Consider the following 20,146-nt stretch of genomic DNA (forward strand, 5'->3'; position numbering starts at 1 on the left):
TAATTCACAGCAATCATTTTAAATTAAAGTTAGTCATGTTGAAGAAAATAACCCATGGGTGGATCCAGGGGCAGAGCCACAGGGGGCAGAGGCCCCAGCTGAAATCTAACTCAGTGCCTCTCTTCACTTCAGAGCACTCAATCGATGGAATTCTGAAATGATAATCAATAGATGATTAAATATTGAGTTTAATGTCCGTCTTTCAAGGAAAATTCCACACCATGTTGATTTACTGTGAGATGCTGTTTTGTGGTTATTTGTACATGAATAAACAACTACCACAATGAGGGAAATAAATGTCTAATTTTACTTGGGGAGGTCCCCCAGACCCTATGCCCCTGTTTAAAGCATGACTCCTTTAAAGGCCCCTGATTTTATCCACCCCTGGTTGAACCTAACCTAGAAATGAGCACTCAAATCTAGCATCTCACTCATAGTTTGTATGTTTTCAAGCTGTATTTCAATGAAAATACAAACCCAGAGATGGAGCACAGCCTGTTTTTGTTTTTCTCCTGTGATTCAAAATTGATTCAGAAATTTCAAAAAATGATTTTCTTAATGTTGTGCACGCACTCTTGACGTTCATCTTCATAAAAGGCAAGTGTTGCTCTTCCTACTGATGTCTCATAACTTCACTTTAGTGATACTGTAAAGCTAAAAATAATAATAGAATTGTGCGTTCCTTATTTTAACAAGAAAGTATATGTATTACTGTACGTCACCAGTAACTGGAAAAAACTTTGGTTTGGTGCTGCCTGATAAGTAAGAGGAAAAACTAATAATAACTAATAATCTGGAGTATAGATAGCCGTCTCTGGTCTGCAGGAATAGACTCAGGGGACAGTCTAAAGCTCAGGGAATTACCTATTCCTGAGCCCTACTATAAATCACCACACATAAGCCAGGAACAGGTGGGCTAACTCTGGTATCACATATATTGTGAATGCCTGACATCGCATAATTAGTTTTTCTATATATTGAAGTAGGCAATAAGGCAATATTGAAATGTCTTTTAATTCTTTGTATGAATATAAACCATGTGGTAGCTAGAAATGGAAATCAATCCTAGTCATGTCAGTGCTCTTCTTTTTCTGAGATCAGATTTCCAAAATGTTTACAGGGACCTGCACATTAAAAATAGTGTAAGCACTCCCTGAATTCAGTCAGGTTATAAATAGTAAATCAGAATCAGCAAGTGTAAGTCTTCTGAAAAAGTCTTTCTCAGCAGAGCTGCATCCTGGATCAAACCTGCTGAAAGCATTGCAAAATAACCTTAAAATTAGATTCAATCAGACCCAGTAGAGCTTGCCTTTCTGACTATGTAAACAGACACTCATTACAGTCTTTTGTTCCCTAGAAGTCTGAAAGCCCAGACTTCTTTAGAAGTCTCAACTCTTCTGGTTTGGACTCATCAGCAGACTTACTATCAGCTCTGAGCCAAGAGGAGAGAGAGCTTCTGGGGGCTATCACTGCGCGCGGTTACCCCCTTCATACTGCTATTATTGCCCTGCAGAAGACAGGTCAGAAAACCCTGGATCAGGTAAGCCATATAAGAAACAAGTATTAATCTGGACATTTCTTTTCACATTCACCCTGGTACACACACACACACACATACACTGCATATACTGTAAATACTGTTGTCGTGGCGACTGAAAATCAGTCGCTTGTCGAGTGCAGATGAGAGTTGGTCAAACACCAAGTTCAACACAACATTTCTTTTGTAGAAGTTGCAAGCAAGAGCCACACACCAGAAACACATAGATGTTGACTCAGGAAAGGCAGTCTTTCCTCAGCTTTTGTAATAATAAGAAACAATACATTCCACTGTAACAGCTACAAGAGTATATAATATCTCTCTTAAAACACTATTCCAATCATCTCCACCTCAATCTCGTGATACACATAAACTTTTTATGTACTTCAACCATTGTTGTGTGTCTTACGTCAACCCAAGCTCAAAACACTTATACACAGAAGAGGCTTCACCGACCCCTTAATGAACTCATTACCTAAGTTCCTTTATGTTAATTTCACAGCACATTATACCATATTTAATACATGAATACATCCATTCATACAACTACATAGCTATCACAAGACAGAACTCATGTTGGAAGCACACAAACAATAGGATTTCACTTTACATAAATAAATGATATATCCATAGTGTTAAGTTTCACATGTAAGAACAATGTATCAAAATAAGAAGGAACATTTGAGAATTTCTCTCACATTGTATATATACATATGTACTTCCAAGTACATCTTTGAGGAAGCTGAATCTTTGGCGTCATTGGACCTTCCAACAGGAGAATGATCCCAAGCACACCTCAAAGTCCACCAAGGCTTGGTTTCAAAAGAAGTTCTGGAACATACTGGAGTGGCCATCACAGTCACCTGACTTGAACCCCATTGAAAATATCTGGTTGGATTTGAAAAAGGCGGTTGCAGCATGCAAAGCCAAGAATATTAGTGAGCTGAAGGCCTTTGCCCATGAGGAATGGGCTAAGATTCCTCAGGAACGCTGCCAGAAGCTGGTGTCTGGCTATGCATCATGTTTGCAGCAGGTCATAACAGCAAAAGCGTGCCCTGTTAAGTACTAAAGATGCTTGTCATGAAGGGTTGAGTAATTTTGAGACTGCAGTAGTCATTAAAAGTGGCATTTTGTGTTGAATTTGGAGAAACCACTTATAATGATGGTTGTGTTGAGCTATTAAATTGTTTTTTGTTTGATTTTCTTAATTGCAAAGAGCAAACAGCTGCTAGTTTGTACATTTTGCCAATAAACCTAATTTATAGATATATATCTATATCTGAAAAGACATAGATATCTATATGTCTATATCTATATATCTATACATCGATATCTTTATCTACAGTCATGGACGAAAGTATTGTGTAGTGGCAAACATTAAACGTACTTCCAAAGCCACTCAGTTTTTAGCAGTAGGCGGCAAAGTTCAATTGGCTTGACTCGTATATGTTACCATTTTTTATTCTTCAGCCAAAAGTCATGGCAGAGGCAGATCATCGTTTTGTTGTTTTATTTCAAGTTGTTGTGCATCCAGGTATAATATCTCCATCCATATACATCCAAGCTTCTCTTAGAGTCCTCACACATGAAGATATAGGTTACACAAGGTCCACAGATGACAACAATATTCTAACAGTAACATAACTTAGTTTAATGGTCAAAAAACCTTTTTTCTCTGCACCTAGCACTGCTGCTAATCCACGTTCTGACCTCTGAACTGCCCTCCAGTCAGTTGCAGTGTGCATGTGCAGTGCCTAGTTAAGGTGCTATAGAACAATTGGAAACTAGGCCGAAAAGGCAATATTGGCATCAGACACAAGTGTAAACACCATAACCTACAATAAAAATCTTAACTATCCTTAACACAATATCGGCTCCTACATATTGGCACCCCTGGAACTTTTCCAGAAAATGCACCATTTCTCCCAGAAAAGTGTTGCAATTACAAATGTTTTGGTATACACATGTTTATTTCCTTTAAGTGCATTGGGACAACACAAACAAGCAGAAGAAAAAAAGCCAAATTTAACATAATTTACACAAAACTCAAAAATTGGGTCGGACAAAATTATTGGCACCCTCAACTTAATATTTGGTACCACCCTTTGGAGAAAATAACTGAAGACAATCGCTTCCTATAGCCATCACAAGTTTCCTACCCCTCTCAACTGGAATTTTGGGCCACTCTTCTTTTGCAAACTGCTCCAGGTCTCTCAGATTTGAAGGGTGCCTTCTCGCAACAGCAATTTTGAGATCTTTCTATAGGTTTTCTATGGGATTTAGATACAGACTCATTGCTGGCCACTTCAAAATTCTCCAACACTTTGTCTTCAGCAATTTCTGGGTGCTTTGTGAGGTATGTTTTGGGTCACTGTCCTGCTGGAACACCCATGACACAATCAGTGCACCCAGTGCCAGAGACAGCAAAACAACTCCAAAACATCTATGAATCTCCACCATATTTTACTGTAGGCACCGTGTTCTTTTCTTTGTAGGCCTAATTCCGTTGTCTGTAAACTGTAGAATGACATGCTTTGCTAAAAAGCTCAACCTTAGTCTCATCTGTCCACAAAACATTCTACCAGAGGGATTGAGGCTTACTCAAATATGTTCTTGCAAACTGCAGTCTGGCTTTTTTAACCATCTCTGTCAGAAGTGGGGTTTTCCTAGGTCTCCTGAATAGCACTTCATCTCATTCAGTTGACGGCGTATGGTTCGAGCTGACACCGTTGCACCCTGAGTCTGCAGGAAGTCTACGGCTCTATCTTGCACTCAGTGCAATTGACTTTGTACACTGGCGCTATTGTAATTCCTATTTTGCATTCGGCGCACATTGGAATTTTGCCTCCGCAGACGCACGTCCTTAAATTAGGGAATGACTTTGCGCTCCGGGGCGGTTCAGCGAAAAGAGGAGGCGTGTTCTGGCGCAAACGTTCACTGGTGCTATTTTGCTGTTTCAGAAAACAATTGCGCCACAGACCAGGAAAAACCTAGTCTAAAGTCAGTGGCGCTTATTCAGATGTTATTTTAAGGGCGCATGCTTGGCCATAATGTGTTGTGTGCTCAACCTGCATACACTGTGCTTCTCTCATCTACAAGGAGGAAGTTCTCGATTTTGCAAACCATACGAAAAAAGTTGAAAAGATTTAAACAGAAGAACAAATTCTTTTTCCCTCTGATATGCGACGCGCCCGCCGTAGCTGTGAGGGTGCAGGAGTGGCAATGCGTGATGTGCTCCTAGTGGAGCGGGTGGACGGAGATGGAGTTGGGGAGGAGGAGGAAGGGGCACAACAGGAGCAGGTGGTGCGTTTGGAGACTTGAGGCGATGCGCCTGAGAGGCCGCAGCAACATCGCCATCCCGTCAAGACGGGTATTAATACCTTGCCACATCGCGGACAGTGCGGTCCGGTCTGACAATGCTGCCACTGCGTGTAGTGGGTCTGGATCCTCTGCACCTTGGTGTTTGCGCTGCTCCCTCATCAGCTGGCCGTTGTGCACTCCTCGGCCCGTGCGCACTGCTCCCGTGGCCCGGTGCGATGTCGTGGGGATGCCAGCCGTAGAAACAATTGTGGCAATTTCCTCCTACGCCCATTTAACCAAAGCTAATTTGGATGGATTTCTCCCATCCCCATACAAGGCCACTTCTCGGATTTTTACAGCCCTGACGAGGACGTCGGTCTCCTCGGCTGTGAACCGCTCCTGGCGTGTGCCTGGCAAATGCGCCATTATAATAGCAATCCGCCATGGAACAAGTGCGCCTGCTTTTAAAGGGAATGTGAGATGACGCTCTGATTGGTTTATTGCACGTTACACCCAAACCACACCTATGACTAATGTAGCTACTTCAGACCAACCCATTTTAGATTTGTGTCGGGCGCAAGAGTCATTGCTGCTTCAGCTCCTTTAAGTTGGATGGGTTCCTCTTACAGAAATCTTTAAATTATACCACAGATTCTCAATTGGATTGAGGTCCGGACTTTGACTGGGCCATTCCAGGACTTTTTCTCCTTAAACCACTGGAGTGTTGCTTTAGCAGTGTGCTTAGGTTTATTGTCCTGGTGAAAGGTAAACCTCTCAACCAGGTTTCCCTCAAAAATTTCTCTGTATTTAGCGCCATCCATCTTTCCTTTAATTCTCACCAGTTTCCCAGTTCCTGCCGATGAAAAACATTCCCACAGCATGATGCTTCCACCACCACCATGCTTTACTGTGGGAGTTGTGTTCTCAGCGTGATGAGAGGTGTTCAGTTTGCTTCAGACATTGCACTGTCCTTGATGGCCAAAAGGTTAAAGGTGTCATCTGACCAGAGTGCCTTCTTCCATGTGTTTGGGGAGTCTCTAATATGCTTTCTGGGAAACTCCAAACATGCTGCCTTATTTTTTCACAGCAATGGCTTTTTTTCTGGACACTCTTCCATAAAGCCCAGCTCTGTGGAGTGTACAGCTTAAAGTGGTCCTATGGACAGATACTCTGATCTCTGCAGTAGAGCTGCCCAGCTGCTTCAGGGTCATCTTTGGCCCCTTACCCGGTCCGTGAGTTTTGGTGGACGGCCCCGTAGGCCTAACATCCACTAGGGACAGGGGGGACACATCCCCCCCCCCCCCCCCTTTCCGAAAAAAATGAAATGTCGTCAACAACAGCAAAATTTGATGCTTTTCTTTGAAAGGAAGAAAGGAGACGTGAGTTGGTTGATGGAAAGGCTATAGTCGCTGAGTCAGAATAACGTCCTGCCTAGTTAACCGTTACCTTGATGTGAGCTAGCTATTAGCCTGCCTAACTTTTGGGTCATTGCCACTTTGAAAAAATTGGTAGAATTTGGGAATCTACCCACCGCTGTGGCCAGTGGTTAATTTTCCACCCTATTCCCATATCAGCATTGATAAATTAAAGTTTCATGTTGCTGCTTTCATATCAGAAACCAGATGAGGAGCCTGAGAAAGACAGGGAGGATGAGGCAGGAAGAAGCACTTAGTTGCAGGTGGGTTATAGGCTCTGTATAAAGGATTAGGTGATTGATGTTTATCAATAATGAGGGTAAGAAGTTAACGTGATAAGAAGTGAACACAGTTTAATCCAAAACTCATACTTAACTGTCACATACTGTCAGTGATGCTATGAATGAACTATTAATCAATTTCAAAGTGAAAAATATAAATGTTTTCTAATCAGTAACATTGAACAAAGCTACCCTCTGTTTTCATATATGATGCAAGGTGAGGAGAGACCTGCGTCACAGGCAGAGAGGTGCAGGCAGACAGTAGAGTTAATATAATTAATAGTTAATATAAACTGTATATATGTCATATTTTGATAAATCTTTTATATGTTGTGATTGAAGTTACAAATGAAACATTATCTGTTGATAGTTCCACAAATAATGTGCTATAGTCCTATTTTTCAGCTTATATCCCACAGCATGTGATGTTCAGTAGGTTTGTTGGGTACTCATGTATCTTTACTGACAGAATTTAAAACTAAGCATGATAGCCATGTTCATCATAATGTGTTGCTTTTGAGTAGCTGGGAAAATGATTAGAAGCATGTACAAATGTATAAAATGGTATTCAAATCAGACCCCCACTTTCTGTGTCCCCCCCACTTTTCAAACCAATGTTACGCCCTTGGACGGCCCTTTTTTGGCAAGTTTTTTTGTGGCACTTTTCCCATTTTCTAATAATGATTTAAGGGTGCTACGTGGGATGTTCAGAGTTTGGGATATTTTTTTGTAACCCTACCCTGATCTGTCATTCTCCACAACCTTTTCTCTAACCTGTTTGGAGTGCTCCTTGGTCTTCATGGTGTCACTTGCTTGGTGGTAGCCCCTGCTTAGTGGTGTTGCACTGGTGTTGACTCTGGGGCCTGCCAGAACAGGGGTATATACAGTATACTGACATTATGTGACTCTCAGACTGCCCACAAGTGGTTCTAAACTAATTATGTGGCCTCTGAAGGTAATAGATGGTGCTTCAATAAAGAGGGGTTGAACACATATGAACACACCACTTTTTAGGTGTTTTTATTTTTTAGAATGATTGAAAACAAGTTTTTTTTTTATTTCACATCACTGATTTTGAGTATTTTGTGTAGGCCCATTACATAAAATAAAATCAAAATCCATTTAAATTCCAGGTTGTAAGGCAAAATAGAAACAATGCCAAGGGGTTGAATACTTTACAAGGCACTGTATGTATCTATCAATATCTATATATCTCTCTATTTTTCTCTCTCTCTCTGTCCTCTATTTCTCTCCATCAATCTATATCTCTATATCTCTTTATCTCTATATCTCTAAATCTATCCATATAGTTACATGTATCTATCTCTATATTTCTATATCTAACTATGTCTATCTATATAGTTACATGTAACTATCTCTTTATCTCCGTAACTAATGATATCTATCTATATAGTTATATGTATCTATGTATATATGTATCAATTTTGTTGCCAAGGGTTTAGACATTAATGGCTGTGTGTTGAGTAATTTTGAGGGGACAGCAAATTTACACTGTTATACAAGAGGAACAGGGGAATTTGGAGATTTTGGAGTCAACACCTCAAACTCGTTGTTGTGTTCCTCAAACCATTCCTGAGCCATGCTGTGAACTGATGCTCACGTGCCCATTGTTGGCACTTTTGGCGGTGGACAGTGAAGTGTAAGTAAAGACAATCCACGTTTTGATTTAAAAAGTTGAAGAAATATATGCTGCGTCTCAATTCAGGGTCTGCATCCTTCGAAGGACCCGGCATTTGTGGTCTTCGAAGGCGAGTCCTTCAGAGAGACCTTGTTAACTGCGCCAACCGTTGTTAAATGGGACGGGCTAGCTTTTGGAGCACTTCCTGGTTGCGTCACCAGATGTTTCCTCTCTTTCTTTCTTCTTTTTTGGGCACGCAAACAATCTTGGGATATGTTAGGCCATGAAGGATAGTAGTCGTGCATCCTCCAAAAACTGGGAAAAGAAGGCTGCATTTGTAGGCTGCATTTGGAGGAGCCTTGGGATTGGGACAGCCTTCGCGCCGTGTAGTGATGTAAGTGGCCTTCAAATGCGGCCATCCGAAGGATGCAGACCCTGAATTGAGACACAGCAACAGTGTCCTCTCCAAACCTCTACCTGATTATTGCTCTAGAAGGTTCTGGCTCTGGCCACAGCAGCCTCTTCCAGAGCTTGCCAGCTCTAGCAGCTGTTTGCTTTGATGGGTCATTAATTGACAGAAAATGGAGGTGATGGAAATCCATGTGAAATAAAGAATGCAGAGATCAATCAATAAGTGATTTGATTAATATTTAAAGCTGTTTGATTCAAAAGGTTGGAATGCAATGAAATACGAGCCACAGCACAAAAAGGATTTTGAAGGCCTAGAAAATGTATTGACAAAACACATTTAAAAATGCTTGCTAATATTTTGCTTTATATGACATTATATTAGTATTTGAATTGAAACAGATAAATAAACTGTCAATTAAATGAACTTGATTGACATATCTGAAACAGCATTGCTTTAATGATCAACTTGGCTGTTACTGTCTACTATTTCTCATTCTGAACACCCACCCAACATTTATCATGTACAGCACAACAAGCAATACTTCTGCCCTGTCAAAGAAAAAATACTCCATGCTGAATACATCCTTTTTTCATACCTTTTTCCCACTGAAAAAGTATCTGACAGAGGCAACTGGACTGGATTTCAGTTTCAGGCTTCCTCAGTTCTAACTAACTGGGGTGGAGTTCCTGGCTTTTAAACTCAGTGTGAGAGTGTCCTCACAGAGTCGTTAAGGACACATGTGAGCTTTGAGTTTCAGAGCCCTAGGGTCACTTGTGGGTCGCAACCAGCTTTTGTGTGGCTTGCTGCGGCTAAGTGTGCTAAAGTATGAATGGTTGTTTAGCTGTCTGGGGAGGGAAATCAGTACTGCATTGTAGGTGGGTGTAATGTCAGAGGCCACCCCCTCTGTTCAAAGACAGTAATTTCAGTGTGACATAGATAGATTATTTTACTTCTCTTTCAAACCATCTGTTCTCTCTGGACAAACATGTTTACATTGTTGTCCGCAAAGGAATGTTTTTTCTCCTTCAGAGGTAAGTGGACATCAGAGTCTTGACCTGAGGAGTCCTTGCGTGTTGTGCCATTTGTTTCTTGTTAGAGATGTTGTTTTGTCTCCCCGATGTGCAAATATGTGCAGTCTTGGCTGCATTGAACAGCATAAACTACATAACTCTGCTTATGCCTGGGTGTTTCTGTCCTTAGGATGAACACGTTTTTGTCTCGGCGTGTTGATTTGAAGTGAACTGGTTTATGATGTTTATTGAAGATCCTCCTGAGTTTCTCAGGTGTTCCCACGACATAGGGAATGATGATGTTGTTTTAAGTTTTAAGGTTTTAAGTGCTCCCCTGATGTGCTTCTGTTCCCTCTCCTTCCCCTCTTTCTTTGTAAGCCAAACAGCAAGTGTGGGTTTTTTTTTCTGTACACCTCAATGTTGAGGATTCTGTCTTCTTCAGTGTGTACTGCACAGTCCAAGAAGGGCAGACTGTCTCCTCTGACATTTTCCCATGTGAACTTGATGTTATAGTCCACATCATTGTTATGTTCTGTGAAGGCTTCCACTCCCCTTGCTCTGTTTTGACCCAGGTGTCTTTCACATATCTGAACCAGTGGCTAGGAGCAGTTTCTGTAAAGGTAATCAAGGCTCTGCTTTCAACTTCCTCCATGTAGAGCAAGGGTGGGCAATTAATTTTCCCAAGGAACCACATGAGAAACAAGGACTGTTGTGGTGGGCCTGACCAATAGGCTAAACTCAATTCTGCTCAATATCAATTGTATCTCTTTATAAAAAGCAGTACATTGTAAGGTCTTTGATAAGCTGTCACTGGTAAGAGTAAATGTTATGAGGAGGACATAAAAAGAGTGAAGCAGACATAGTACAAAAGTCAATTATGTCACTGTTTAATCAACATCCACAAAAGCAATTGTATACAAAATGTGCACTTTTCTGACATTTTTCAAAGAACGGCACTAAATTAACTTTATAACGTGCTATTACTATTTCATTTGTAGTCTAACTACAGAATTAGCTTTTTTTCACTTTTCTCTTAGAACATGAAAAAGTGAAGCAGACATAGTACAAAATGCCAACATTATGTCACTATTTGAACGGCATTCACAAAGCAATTATATATAAATGTGTGCATTTTGCCATTTTTCAAAGAACAGCATTAAATTAACTTTATCCATCCATCCATCCACTGTAACCGCTTTATCCCTTTTATGGGGTCGCGGGGGTTTTTACTGGAGCCAGTCCTAGCTGTCTTTGGTCGGGGGCAGGGTACACCCTGGACGAGTTGCCAGCTCATCGCAGGACCCTCAATTAGCGGTTTCACACTGGCACAGTTCTGGTTCTGGTACTGGTTCGGTTCTGGGGTCTCAGAACCTTGGTGCTGTCTGGCGAACCAGCCTGCTTTCACACCAGTTTAAGTGGAACCTAAGTGGGAGGACACAGGCGGAAGTAAACACAGCAACGGCAAAATGGCAGGTCGTGTGGATTATTTATGAGCGTTAGTTTTGTTACTGCAGCTATTTGCTCAGTTTTTTAAGTTTATTAATTATTTGGTCTGGCGTTCAGGTGAACCCAGCCTTGGCCACCTCTTCCGAAAGTTTGTTGTATAGTTTGCTCTTTCTTGTGGAGGTCTCTAATTTCTCCTGGAATTCAGGTGATGCCCAAATCGCCACCAAACACTTAGTTTCTTCTGCCGACCACTGAACATTTTTCTTCTCCATCGTCTTCTCTGCTTTCTTTCCTTCTCTTCCTGCTTTCTTTCCTTCTCCTTCCTGCTTTCTTTCCTTCTCCTTCCTGCTTTCCTTCTCGACACGCCCACTGATGATGTCACGGTTCCCAAGGAAAAAACTACTATTTTTAGGTTCCGCTGAGAACCGACTTTTCAGGTTACAAACCAATTATTTTTTCAATTTCGCCAGCCGGTTCAAAGTTGCGTTCGGGAACCAGAACCGTGCCGGAGCCGTGCCAGTGTGAAACGGTGAGCTGTAGGCCACACCCATCTCTGCCTGAGTGCATCAGGTTGGGGTATGCCTACAAGCCTGAAGGCAGCTGATTGAGGGCACCAGGTGAAGACGATCTGGTAATCAGGAGGTTTGGAGGCACTCACTCACAGGACAATGAGGAGTGGGCAGTGTGAGAGAAATGGTTGCAGAGTCTGGACTTGGGGAAAAGGAGACTGCAGGACTAAAGCTTGGTTCAAAGAAGGAAGAAGGAGCCGGTGAGCTTTCAGTTATGTGTCTGTGCTGCCTGCATTGTGGGCTGTAGACTAATTATGTAATTAAAATGCAAGTTAAAATGTTATATATTTAATATCAAGTAGGTTGAAAACACAGTTAAAGGGATATTCCGGTGTAAGTTTAATCCATGTTCTAACACACCGTGAAACTGTGTTAGACTCCCTCTCGAGAGATCAAGTTAGCAGACCGCTAATTTACGGAGTTTTATCAACCTCAGAAACGACCGCACGACAACAATACACTGCAGTAAATGGATCCAACTATAAACCGCCACCAAAAAGCCACAAATAATGCTCAGAACGGCACCAAACTTCAGCAACATTACAAATAGGGTCTCAGCACATAGTCCGGGGCATTAAAACTCCACTAGCTTAGCTGGATTTCTACTGAAAAGCTGACAAAATTTACCACTCTTCTGCAGCAGCTTCCTGTGACGGGAAGTCCCGACGAGTCGATTACCGAGTGCACTAGAGTTCCGCAGCTTATGGATGAAAATGTATGATTATGACTCCATTGAAAAGCAGTCAAAGTTCATATGTGTTTTACCTGTCAGCTTTTCATCCTTTATTCACCTTTTTAACCTCTTACAGCCCTCTTACTTTACAGCTTTTCATATCTTTTCACCTTTTTAACCTCTTCCAGCCCTCTTACTCTACAGCTTTTCATCCTTTTTCACCTTTTTAACATCTTCCAGCCCTCTTACTCTACAGCTTTTCATATGTTATCACCATTTTAACCTCTTCCAGCCCTCTTACTCTACAACTGTTCATATTTTTTCACCTTTTTAACCTCTTCCAGCCCTCTTACTCTACAGCTTTTCATGTTTTCACCTTTTTAACCTCTTCCAGCCCTCTTACTCTACAGCTTTTCATCCTTTTTCACCTTTTTAACATCTTCCAGCCCTCTTACTCTACAGCTTTTCATATGTTATCACCATTTAACCTCTTCCAGCCCTCTTACTCTACAACTGTTCATATTTTTTCACCTTTTTAACCTCTTCCAGTCCTCTTACTCTACAGCTTTTCATGTTTTCACCTTTTTAACCTCTTCCAGCCCTCTTACTCTACAGGTTTCATCCTTTTTCACCTTTTTAAACTTTTTCGGTCCTCGTCAGCCTTGAACTTTTTGCCTTATTTGCCTTCTTTCACATTTTTAAGCTCTTTCAGCCGTGTTACTCTACAGCTTTTTAGCCTTTTTAGATATTCATCTTTCTGCCTTTACAACTCCTTCAAACATACAACTTCATGTTCAGCTCGAGAAACTGTTCAGCTATCAAAATGTTCAACTTTGTTAGCCCATTAAACCTATTGCATTTAAGCCTTTCTGCCTTACCAGCTTTTGGAAAATTCAGCTTTTTCTGCAAAATCCCGACTATTCAGCCTATAGTTTTATGCATTTCCGGCAGTACGTTCAGCAGATTTCGCTTCAGTCTTCAGCATTCACACTGTATTTTCATAGGAAATGCAAATTTTTCTAGTTAAAGTTATTATTATTCCAGCTTCCGTACGTTTTTCAGCACTCTTCTTCTTCTTCAAATCTTGAGCTATTCAAACCATTAAAATATCAAAATGTTCAGCTTTTTAAGACCATTACTGCTTGTATTTTTCTCATTTCAATCTTTTATACTTTTGGAAATATTAAGCTTTTTCTGCAAAATTTTGCCCATTCATCCTTATGGGGATTTTTTCAAATTTCATTCTGCTATAACTTCAGCATACGTTCAGCTATTCAAACCATTCAAATGTTCAGCTTTTTCAACCCTTTCAACCATCTGCTTTACAACTTTTCAACTTTTTCAGCTATTGAGCTTTTCCCCAAAAAATTTAACATTGGCGCAAATGGGAAAATCTTCAAATCCTCTTCAAAACTCATCGCCTTTCAACCTCTTCTTGTTCCTCATACGTTGAGCGAGAGACACCATTCGAACTTTAAATGAATCACAAAACCTTGAACAATTAACCTTGTATTCAGTTTTTAAAATTCTTGTACGGTTTTGAAATGGTTTTAGTTTTAAGGATTTTTAGCCCGTCTTCTGAGTTTATAATGGGTGTGTATTGCGTGACCTAGAGTGTGTGACATCACCAACTGCCGCACCCCAGAGTAAGGAACAGCTCCGAAAACGGGATTTTTTTTTGCTTCAGCTTGATTTGGATCCCAAATCTTGTACTTGACATAGACAATATAGGCATATAAATGTAGGAAATCTTGTTGGGTTTCAGCTGATGGTCTCATTTCAGCTGTAGGACTTGCGGTTTTGGATTTAGAAGCCCAGGAGCGACAAGCACTCCTGAATCTTCCCCATAAGCCGCAATGTTAATTTTGAGCCGAAATTTCTGGAGGATCGCAGACGGTACATGTTTTGTCTCTCGCTCCTGTGTCCTCATTATGGACTCTACAGAAATAAAAATAACATGGGTGCGTTCAGCAATGTCTCCTGTTACTCAACATATAGCATGTTTTGGTGATAACTATAACAGTTTTCTCAAGAATCACAGGAGTTTGGCAGGCATTCTCCCATTCATTCCTTATGGGGACATTTTCGTGTTTGTTTCTGCTCCTGCTGCAGCATGTCTGCAGCCATTTTAACCTCTTTCTGCCCTCTTACTCTCCAACTTTTTGGCCTTTTCAGTCTTTTTTTCACCTTTTTTAAGCTCATTCGGCCCTCTTACTCCACAGCCTTTCATATGTTTTCACCTTTTTAACCGCTTCCAGCCCTCTTTATCTACAGATTTTCATATTCTTTTCACCTTTTTAACCTCTTCCAACCCTCTTACTCTACATCTTTTACCTGTTCATCCTTTTCTCACCTATTTGAGCTCTTACACCTTTAAACTTTTTCACCTTTTCATCCTTTTTTCACCTTTTTAACCTCTTCCAGCCCTCTTACTCTACAGCTTTTCATATGTTATCACCATTTTAACCTCTTCCAGCCCTCTTAATCTACAGATTTTCGTATTCTTTTCACCTTTTTAACCTCTTCCAACCCTCTTACTCTACATCTTTTACCTTTTCATCCTTTTCTCACCTATTTGAGCTCTTACACCCTTAAACCTTTTCACCTTCTCATCCTTTTTTAACCTTTTTAACCTCTTCAAGCCCTCTTGCTCTACAGCTTTTCATATGTTATCACCATTTTAACCAACTTCCAGCCCTCTTAATCTACAGATTTTCGTATTCTTTTCACCTTTTTAACCTCTTCCAACCCTCTTACTCTACATCTTTTTACCTTTTCATCCTTTTCTCACCTAATTGAGCTCTTACACCCTTAAACCTTTTCATCCTTTTTTCACCTTTTTAACCTCTTCAAGCCCTCTTACTCTACAGCTTTTCATATGTTATCACCATTTTAACCTCTTCCAGCCCTCTTAATCTACAGATTTTCATATTCTTTTCACCCTTTTAACCTCTTCCAGCCCTCGTACTCTACATCTTTTTACCTTTTCATCCTTTTTTTCACCTTTTTAACCTCTTCCAGCCCTCTTACTCTACAGCTTTTCATCCTTTTTTCACCTTTTAACCTCTTCCAGCCCTCTTAATTTACAGATTTTCATATTCTTTTCACCTTTTTAACCTCTTCCAACCCTCTTACTCTACATCTTTTTACATTTCCATCCTTTTCTCACCTATTTGAGCTCTTTCACCCTTAAACTTTTTTACCTTTTCATACTTTTTCACCTTTTTAACCTCTTCCAGCCCTCTTAATCTACAGATTTTCATATTCTTTTCACCTTTTTAGATATTCATGTTTCTGCCTTTTCAACTCCTTCAAACATACAACTTCATGTTTAGCTAGAGAAACTGTTCAGCTATCAAAATGTTCAACTTTGTTAGCCCATTAAACCTATTGCTTTTAAGCCTTTCTGCCTTACCAGCTATTGGAAAATTCAGCTTTTTCTGCAAAATCCCGACCATTCAGCTTATAGTTTAATGCATTTTTGGCAGAACGTTCAGCAGATTTCGCTTCAGTCTTCAGCATTCACTCTGTATTTTCGTAGGAAATGCAAATGTTTCTAGTTAGTGGGCTGTGCTCACCAGCCCACTATGGACACCTCTATAGCAGAGCTATAGGTGTCCATAGTACAGCCCACTATTGTTATTGCTCGTGTCTCTTCTTATATAGTGAGCTCCGCACAGCCCACTATGGACACCTATAGCTCTGCTATAGAGGTGTCCATAGTGGGCTGGCGAGCACAGCCCACTATTGTTATTGCTCGCGCCTCTTCTTATTAGTGGGCTGTGCTCGCCAGCCCACTATGGACCTGGGAGAAGGATTTCCAAAACTGCACCCTTTTTTAACTCGCTGCCATTTCCACATTTCTGAAGCTAGGACCACAAAACTTAATGAGTGTGTTCTTTAAGGCCTTTCTGGCTCGATCGTGAAAAAAAATTGTTGATATCATGTAAGATTTTGACCAAATAGCACTAGTTTGACGTCCTAGATGTGAGGCAGAAATTGCTCTCAAATCAGCTCCCTCACAGGCCGTTGCTACGGCCCTTGCCAACGGTCACCTAGCAACCAAAAACAGCTGGGCCAAGAGAGAGAGTGACAGACAGACAGACACTAGACACACATCAGACAGACAGACAGACAGACACACAGGAGACACACATCAGACAGACAGAAAGACAGACAGGAGACACACATCAGACAGACAGACGGACAGACAGACAGAGCGACATGTAGACACACACACAGAGCTGCTTAAGCGTGCTCTCACATGCACACAGACGCACACACACAGTATATTTCCCAGCATTTAAAAGACATTAAACGATCATTTTTTCACTCATTCAATGTGCGGCTTGATCGGACTCTGTATGCTATAATTCAGTTCTCTAGAATATTAATCTTTCGCGTCGTAAGACGCGAACAGCTGCGAGACACTTACCATAAGGAATGAATGGGATGAGGTCAAAAAACTCGCAAGTCTGCGATGTTTTTCAAACATCTCCTGCTCTGGCATACTTCCAGCTAGAAACACCATTCCAGCTTTAAAATGTAGGCACAGGTCTTGAGTATTTTTGTTGTATTTGAACTTTTTTCCTATGATGTGTGGTTTTTGAACTGTGATCCTTGAACGATGGTGAGTGATTTTGGAGAAATTCTGGGTTTTCAATGATTGTGTATGGGGGAATGTTCGTGCAGCAGAGTGGAGAGGGCCAACTGACTCCGTCACAGTCCGTTGCTACGGCCCCTGCCAACTGTCACCTAGCAACCGAAATCAGCTGGGCAAAGAGAGAGAGTGACAGACAGACAGACAGGAGACATACATCAGACAGACAGACAGACAGACAGACAGGAGACACACATGAGACAGACAGACAGACAGAGAGACATGTACACACACACACACACACACACACACACACACACACAGCAATGCTTAAGCGTGCACTCACATGCACACAAACGCACACACACAGTATATTTCCCAACATTTAAACTACATTAAACGATCATTTTTTCACTCATTCAATGTGCGGCTTGATCGGACTCGGGTTGCTATTATTCAGCTTTACGAAATATTTATTTTACGCGTCGTAAGTCACGAAAAACTGCGATAAATTTCCCATAAGGAATGAATGGGGCGAGGTCAAAACAGTCACAAATCTGCGACGTTTTTCAAACATGTCCTGCTCTGGCATACATTCACCTAGAAACACCATTCAAACTTTAAAAAGTAGGCACAAGTCCTGTGTATTTCAGTTGTATTTGAACTTTTTTCCTATGATGTGTAGTTTTTTAACAGTGAGACACTCAAAAAATCTTTCAGAAATTTTCTCTTTCCGTGAAGGTCCCAGCCACAAATTTGGCTCAAAAACATTTATATTTTCTAGAGTTGTAGCCACACTTGTCTTCTTTCTCCCAATGTGTCTACTTTATCGGTAGGATTCATGGTTTTGGATTGATCTGCCTCTAACCGACAAGAGTAGCTCTCAACTGTTCTATTCACTCCAATGTAAATCGGAAAGAGGTTTTGCAAAACTGCACCCTTTTTTAACTCGCTCCTATTACCACATTTCTGAAACTAGGACCACAAAACTTAATGTGTGTGTTCCTTAAGGCATTTCCCGCTTGATGGTGAGGAAACTTTGCTGATGCCATGTTTGCTTTTTCGTCACGGGGCAAAGCGCACAGCCCACTCTCGCGATTTCCCGGCGGGGAATTGTCTAGTTAGTATTATTCTTCCGTACGTTTTTTGGCCCGTATCTCCTCCTACAAATATTGTCCGATTGAAACCATTCAAATATCAAAATGTCCAGCTTTTTTAGGACATTACTGCTATTACTTTTGGCTTCTCCATCTTTTATACTTTTGGAAATATTCAGCTTTTTCTGCAAATTTTTGCAACATTTTTCCCATTCATCCTTTATGGGGATTTTTTCAAATTTCATTCTGCTATAACTTCAGCATACGTTCAGCTATTGAAACCATTCAACTTTTAAAATGTTCAGCTTTTCATGCTCTTTCAACCTTATGCTTCTCAACTTTTCAACTTTTCAACTTTTTCAATAATTCAGCTTTTTCCAAAACAAATTTAACATTGAATCAAATGGGAAAAGCTTCAAATCCTCTTCAAAACTCATCGACTTTCAGACTCATCTTCTCCCTCATACGTTGAGCGAGAGACACCATTCAAACTTTAAAACGGTCTCAAGACCTTGAACTATTGGCGATGCATTCAGTTTTTAAAACTTTAGTACGTTTTTGAAAATATCGCAGTTTTAGTTTTAAGGATTTTGAGCCCGTCTTCTGATTTTATAATGGGTGTGTATTGCGTCGGTTAGAGTGGGTGACATCATCACTAGAGTGGGGAGCCCTTTGAACAATGGGAGCCAAAACTGTCTTCAGCTTGATTTTGATCCCACACCTTTTACTTGACATAGACAATATTTTGATAGAAATGTAGGAAAACTTGTTGGGTGTCAGCTGGTTGCCTCATTTCAGATGTGGGACTTACAGTTTTGGATTTAGAAGCCCGGGAGCGACACGAACTAAAAACCTTGGTCCATAAGCCGCAATGTTAATTTTGAGCCCAGATTTCTGGCCGAGAGCAGACGGTACCTGATTTGTCTCTCGCTGATATGCCCTCATTTCTCACTCGACTGAAATGAAAATAACATCAACGTGTTGAGCAAGGTCTCCTGTCACTCAACATACACATTATATGGCGATTACCATCACGGTTTTTTCAGAAATCGCAGGGGTTTGGGAGGGCTTCTCCTATTCATCCTTATGGGGACAGTTTGATCTGTCTCTTGATCTTTGTCTCTGTATTTCTCCGCGTGTGTATCTGAAGAATGAGTGTGTATTGCGTGAGCCAGCGTGTGTGACATCATCGCTACAGTGTAGAGCAGCTGGAAAATCTGGACAAAGAATTCTCTTCAGCTGGATTTGGATCTCATATCTTTTACTTCACATAGACAATGTATACATACAAAATGTAGGAAATCTTGTTGGCTTGCTTCATGTTTGCTCCTCCTATACGATGTACAGCCATTTTAACGTCTTCCAGCACTCTTACTCTGCATCTTTTTACCTTTTCATCCTTGTTTCACCTATTTGAGCTCTTTCACCCTTTGACTTTTTTACATTTTCATCCTTTTTTCAACTCTTTAACCTCTTCCAGCCCCCTTACACTACAGCTTTTCATATGTATTTTCACCTTTTTAACCTCCTCCAGCCCTCTTACTCTACTGCTTATCATCCTTTGTTAGCCTTTTTTGAACATTTTAACCTCTTCCAGCCCTCTTTCTCTGCAGCTTATCACATGTTTTCACCTTTTTAACCTCTTCGGGACCTTCTTACTCTACAACTTTTCATATTTTTTCACCTTCTTAACCTCTTACATCCCTTCTTACTCTACAACTTTTCATATTTTTTCACCTTTTAACCTCTTCCAGCCCTCTTACTCTAAAGCTGTTCATATGTTTTAGATAGATAGATAGATAGATAGATAGATAGATAGATAGATAGATAGATAGATAGATAGATGGATGGATGGATGGATAGATAGATAGATAGATAGATAGATAGATAGAATTACTTTAATGATCCCAGACTGGGAAATTATTTTGTTACAGCAGTAGTGGGTCCGCAAATAAAACATTTCATACATAAATAGAATAATAATATATACAACAAAACAGAGAGACCAGAGTTCTCTGTCAGGCAGAGGTGAGAGAGTTGTTGTATAAAGTGATGGATTGTGGCAGGAAAGATTTCTTGTATCTATTGCTACGACAGCGAAGCTGAAGCAGTCTTCCGGAGAAGGTGCTCCGCTGTCTGACCAGTGTGAGTTGGAGAGGGTGGAGAG

At 40.7% G+C, this 20,146-nt stretch overlaps 1 protein-coding gene across 3 annotated transcripts in view; it reads left to right on the forward strand.

The window, feature by feature from the left end:
- The window catches only part of LOC115580269 (ubiquitin-associated protein 1-like), a 144,052-nt gene that overhangs the window by 21,576 nt on the left and 102,330 nt on the right, over nucleotides 1–20,146 (forward strand). For 2 of the 3 annotated variants that reach the window (XM_030414452.1, XM_030414455.1), the window contains exon 5: nucleotides 1,358–1,540. In XM_030414452.1, the coding sequence (XP_030270312.1) occupies nucleotides 1,358–1,540 (183 nt within the window). The remainder of the gene's footprint in view (nucleotides 1–1,357; nucleotides 1,541–20,146) is intronic. The other variant, XM_030414454.1, reaches the window with a different exon arrangement.

This window comes from Sparus aurata, chromosome 4 (genome assembly GCF_900880675.1).
Source record: "Sparus aurata chromosome 4, fSpaAur1.1, whole genome shotgun sequence".
In the NCBI taxonomy this organism is placed as follows: domain Eukaryota; kingdom Metazoa; phylum Chordata; class Actinopteri; order Spariformes; family Sparidae; genus Sparus; species Sparus aurata.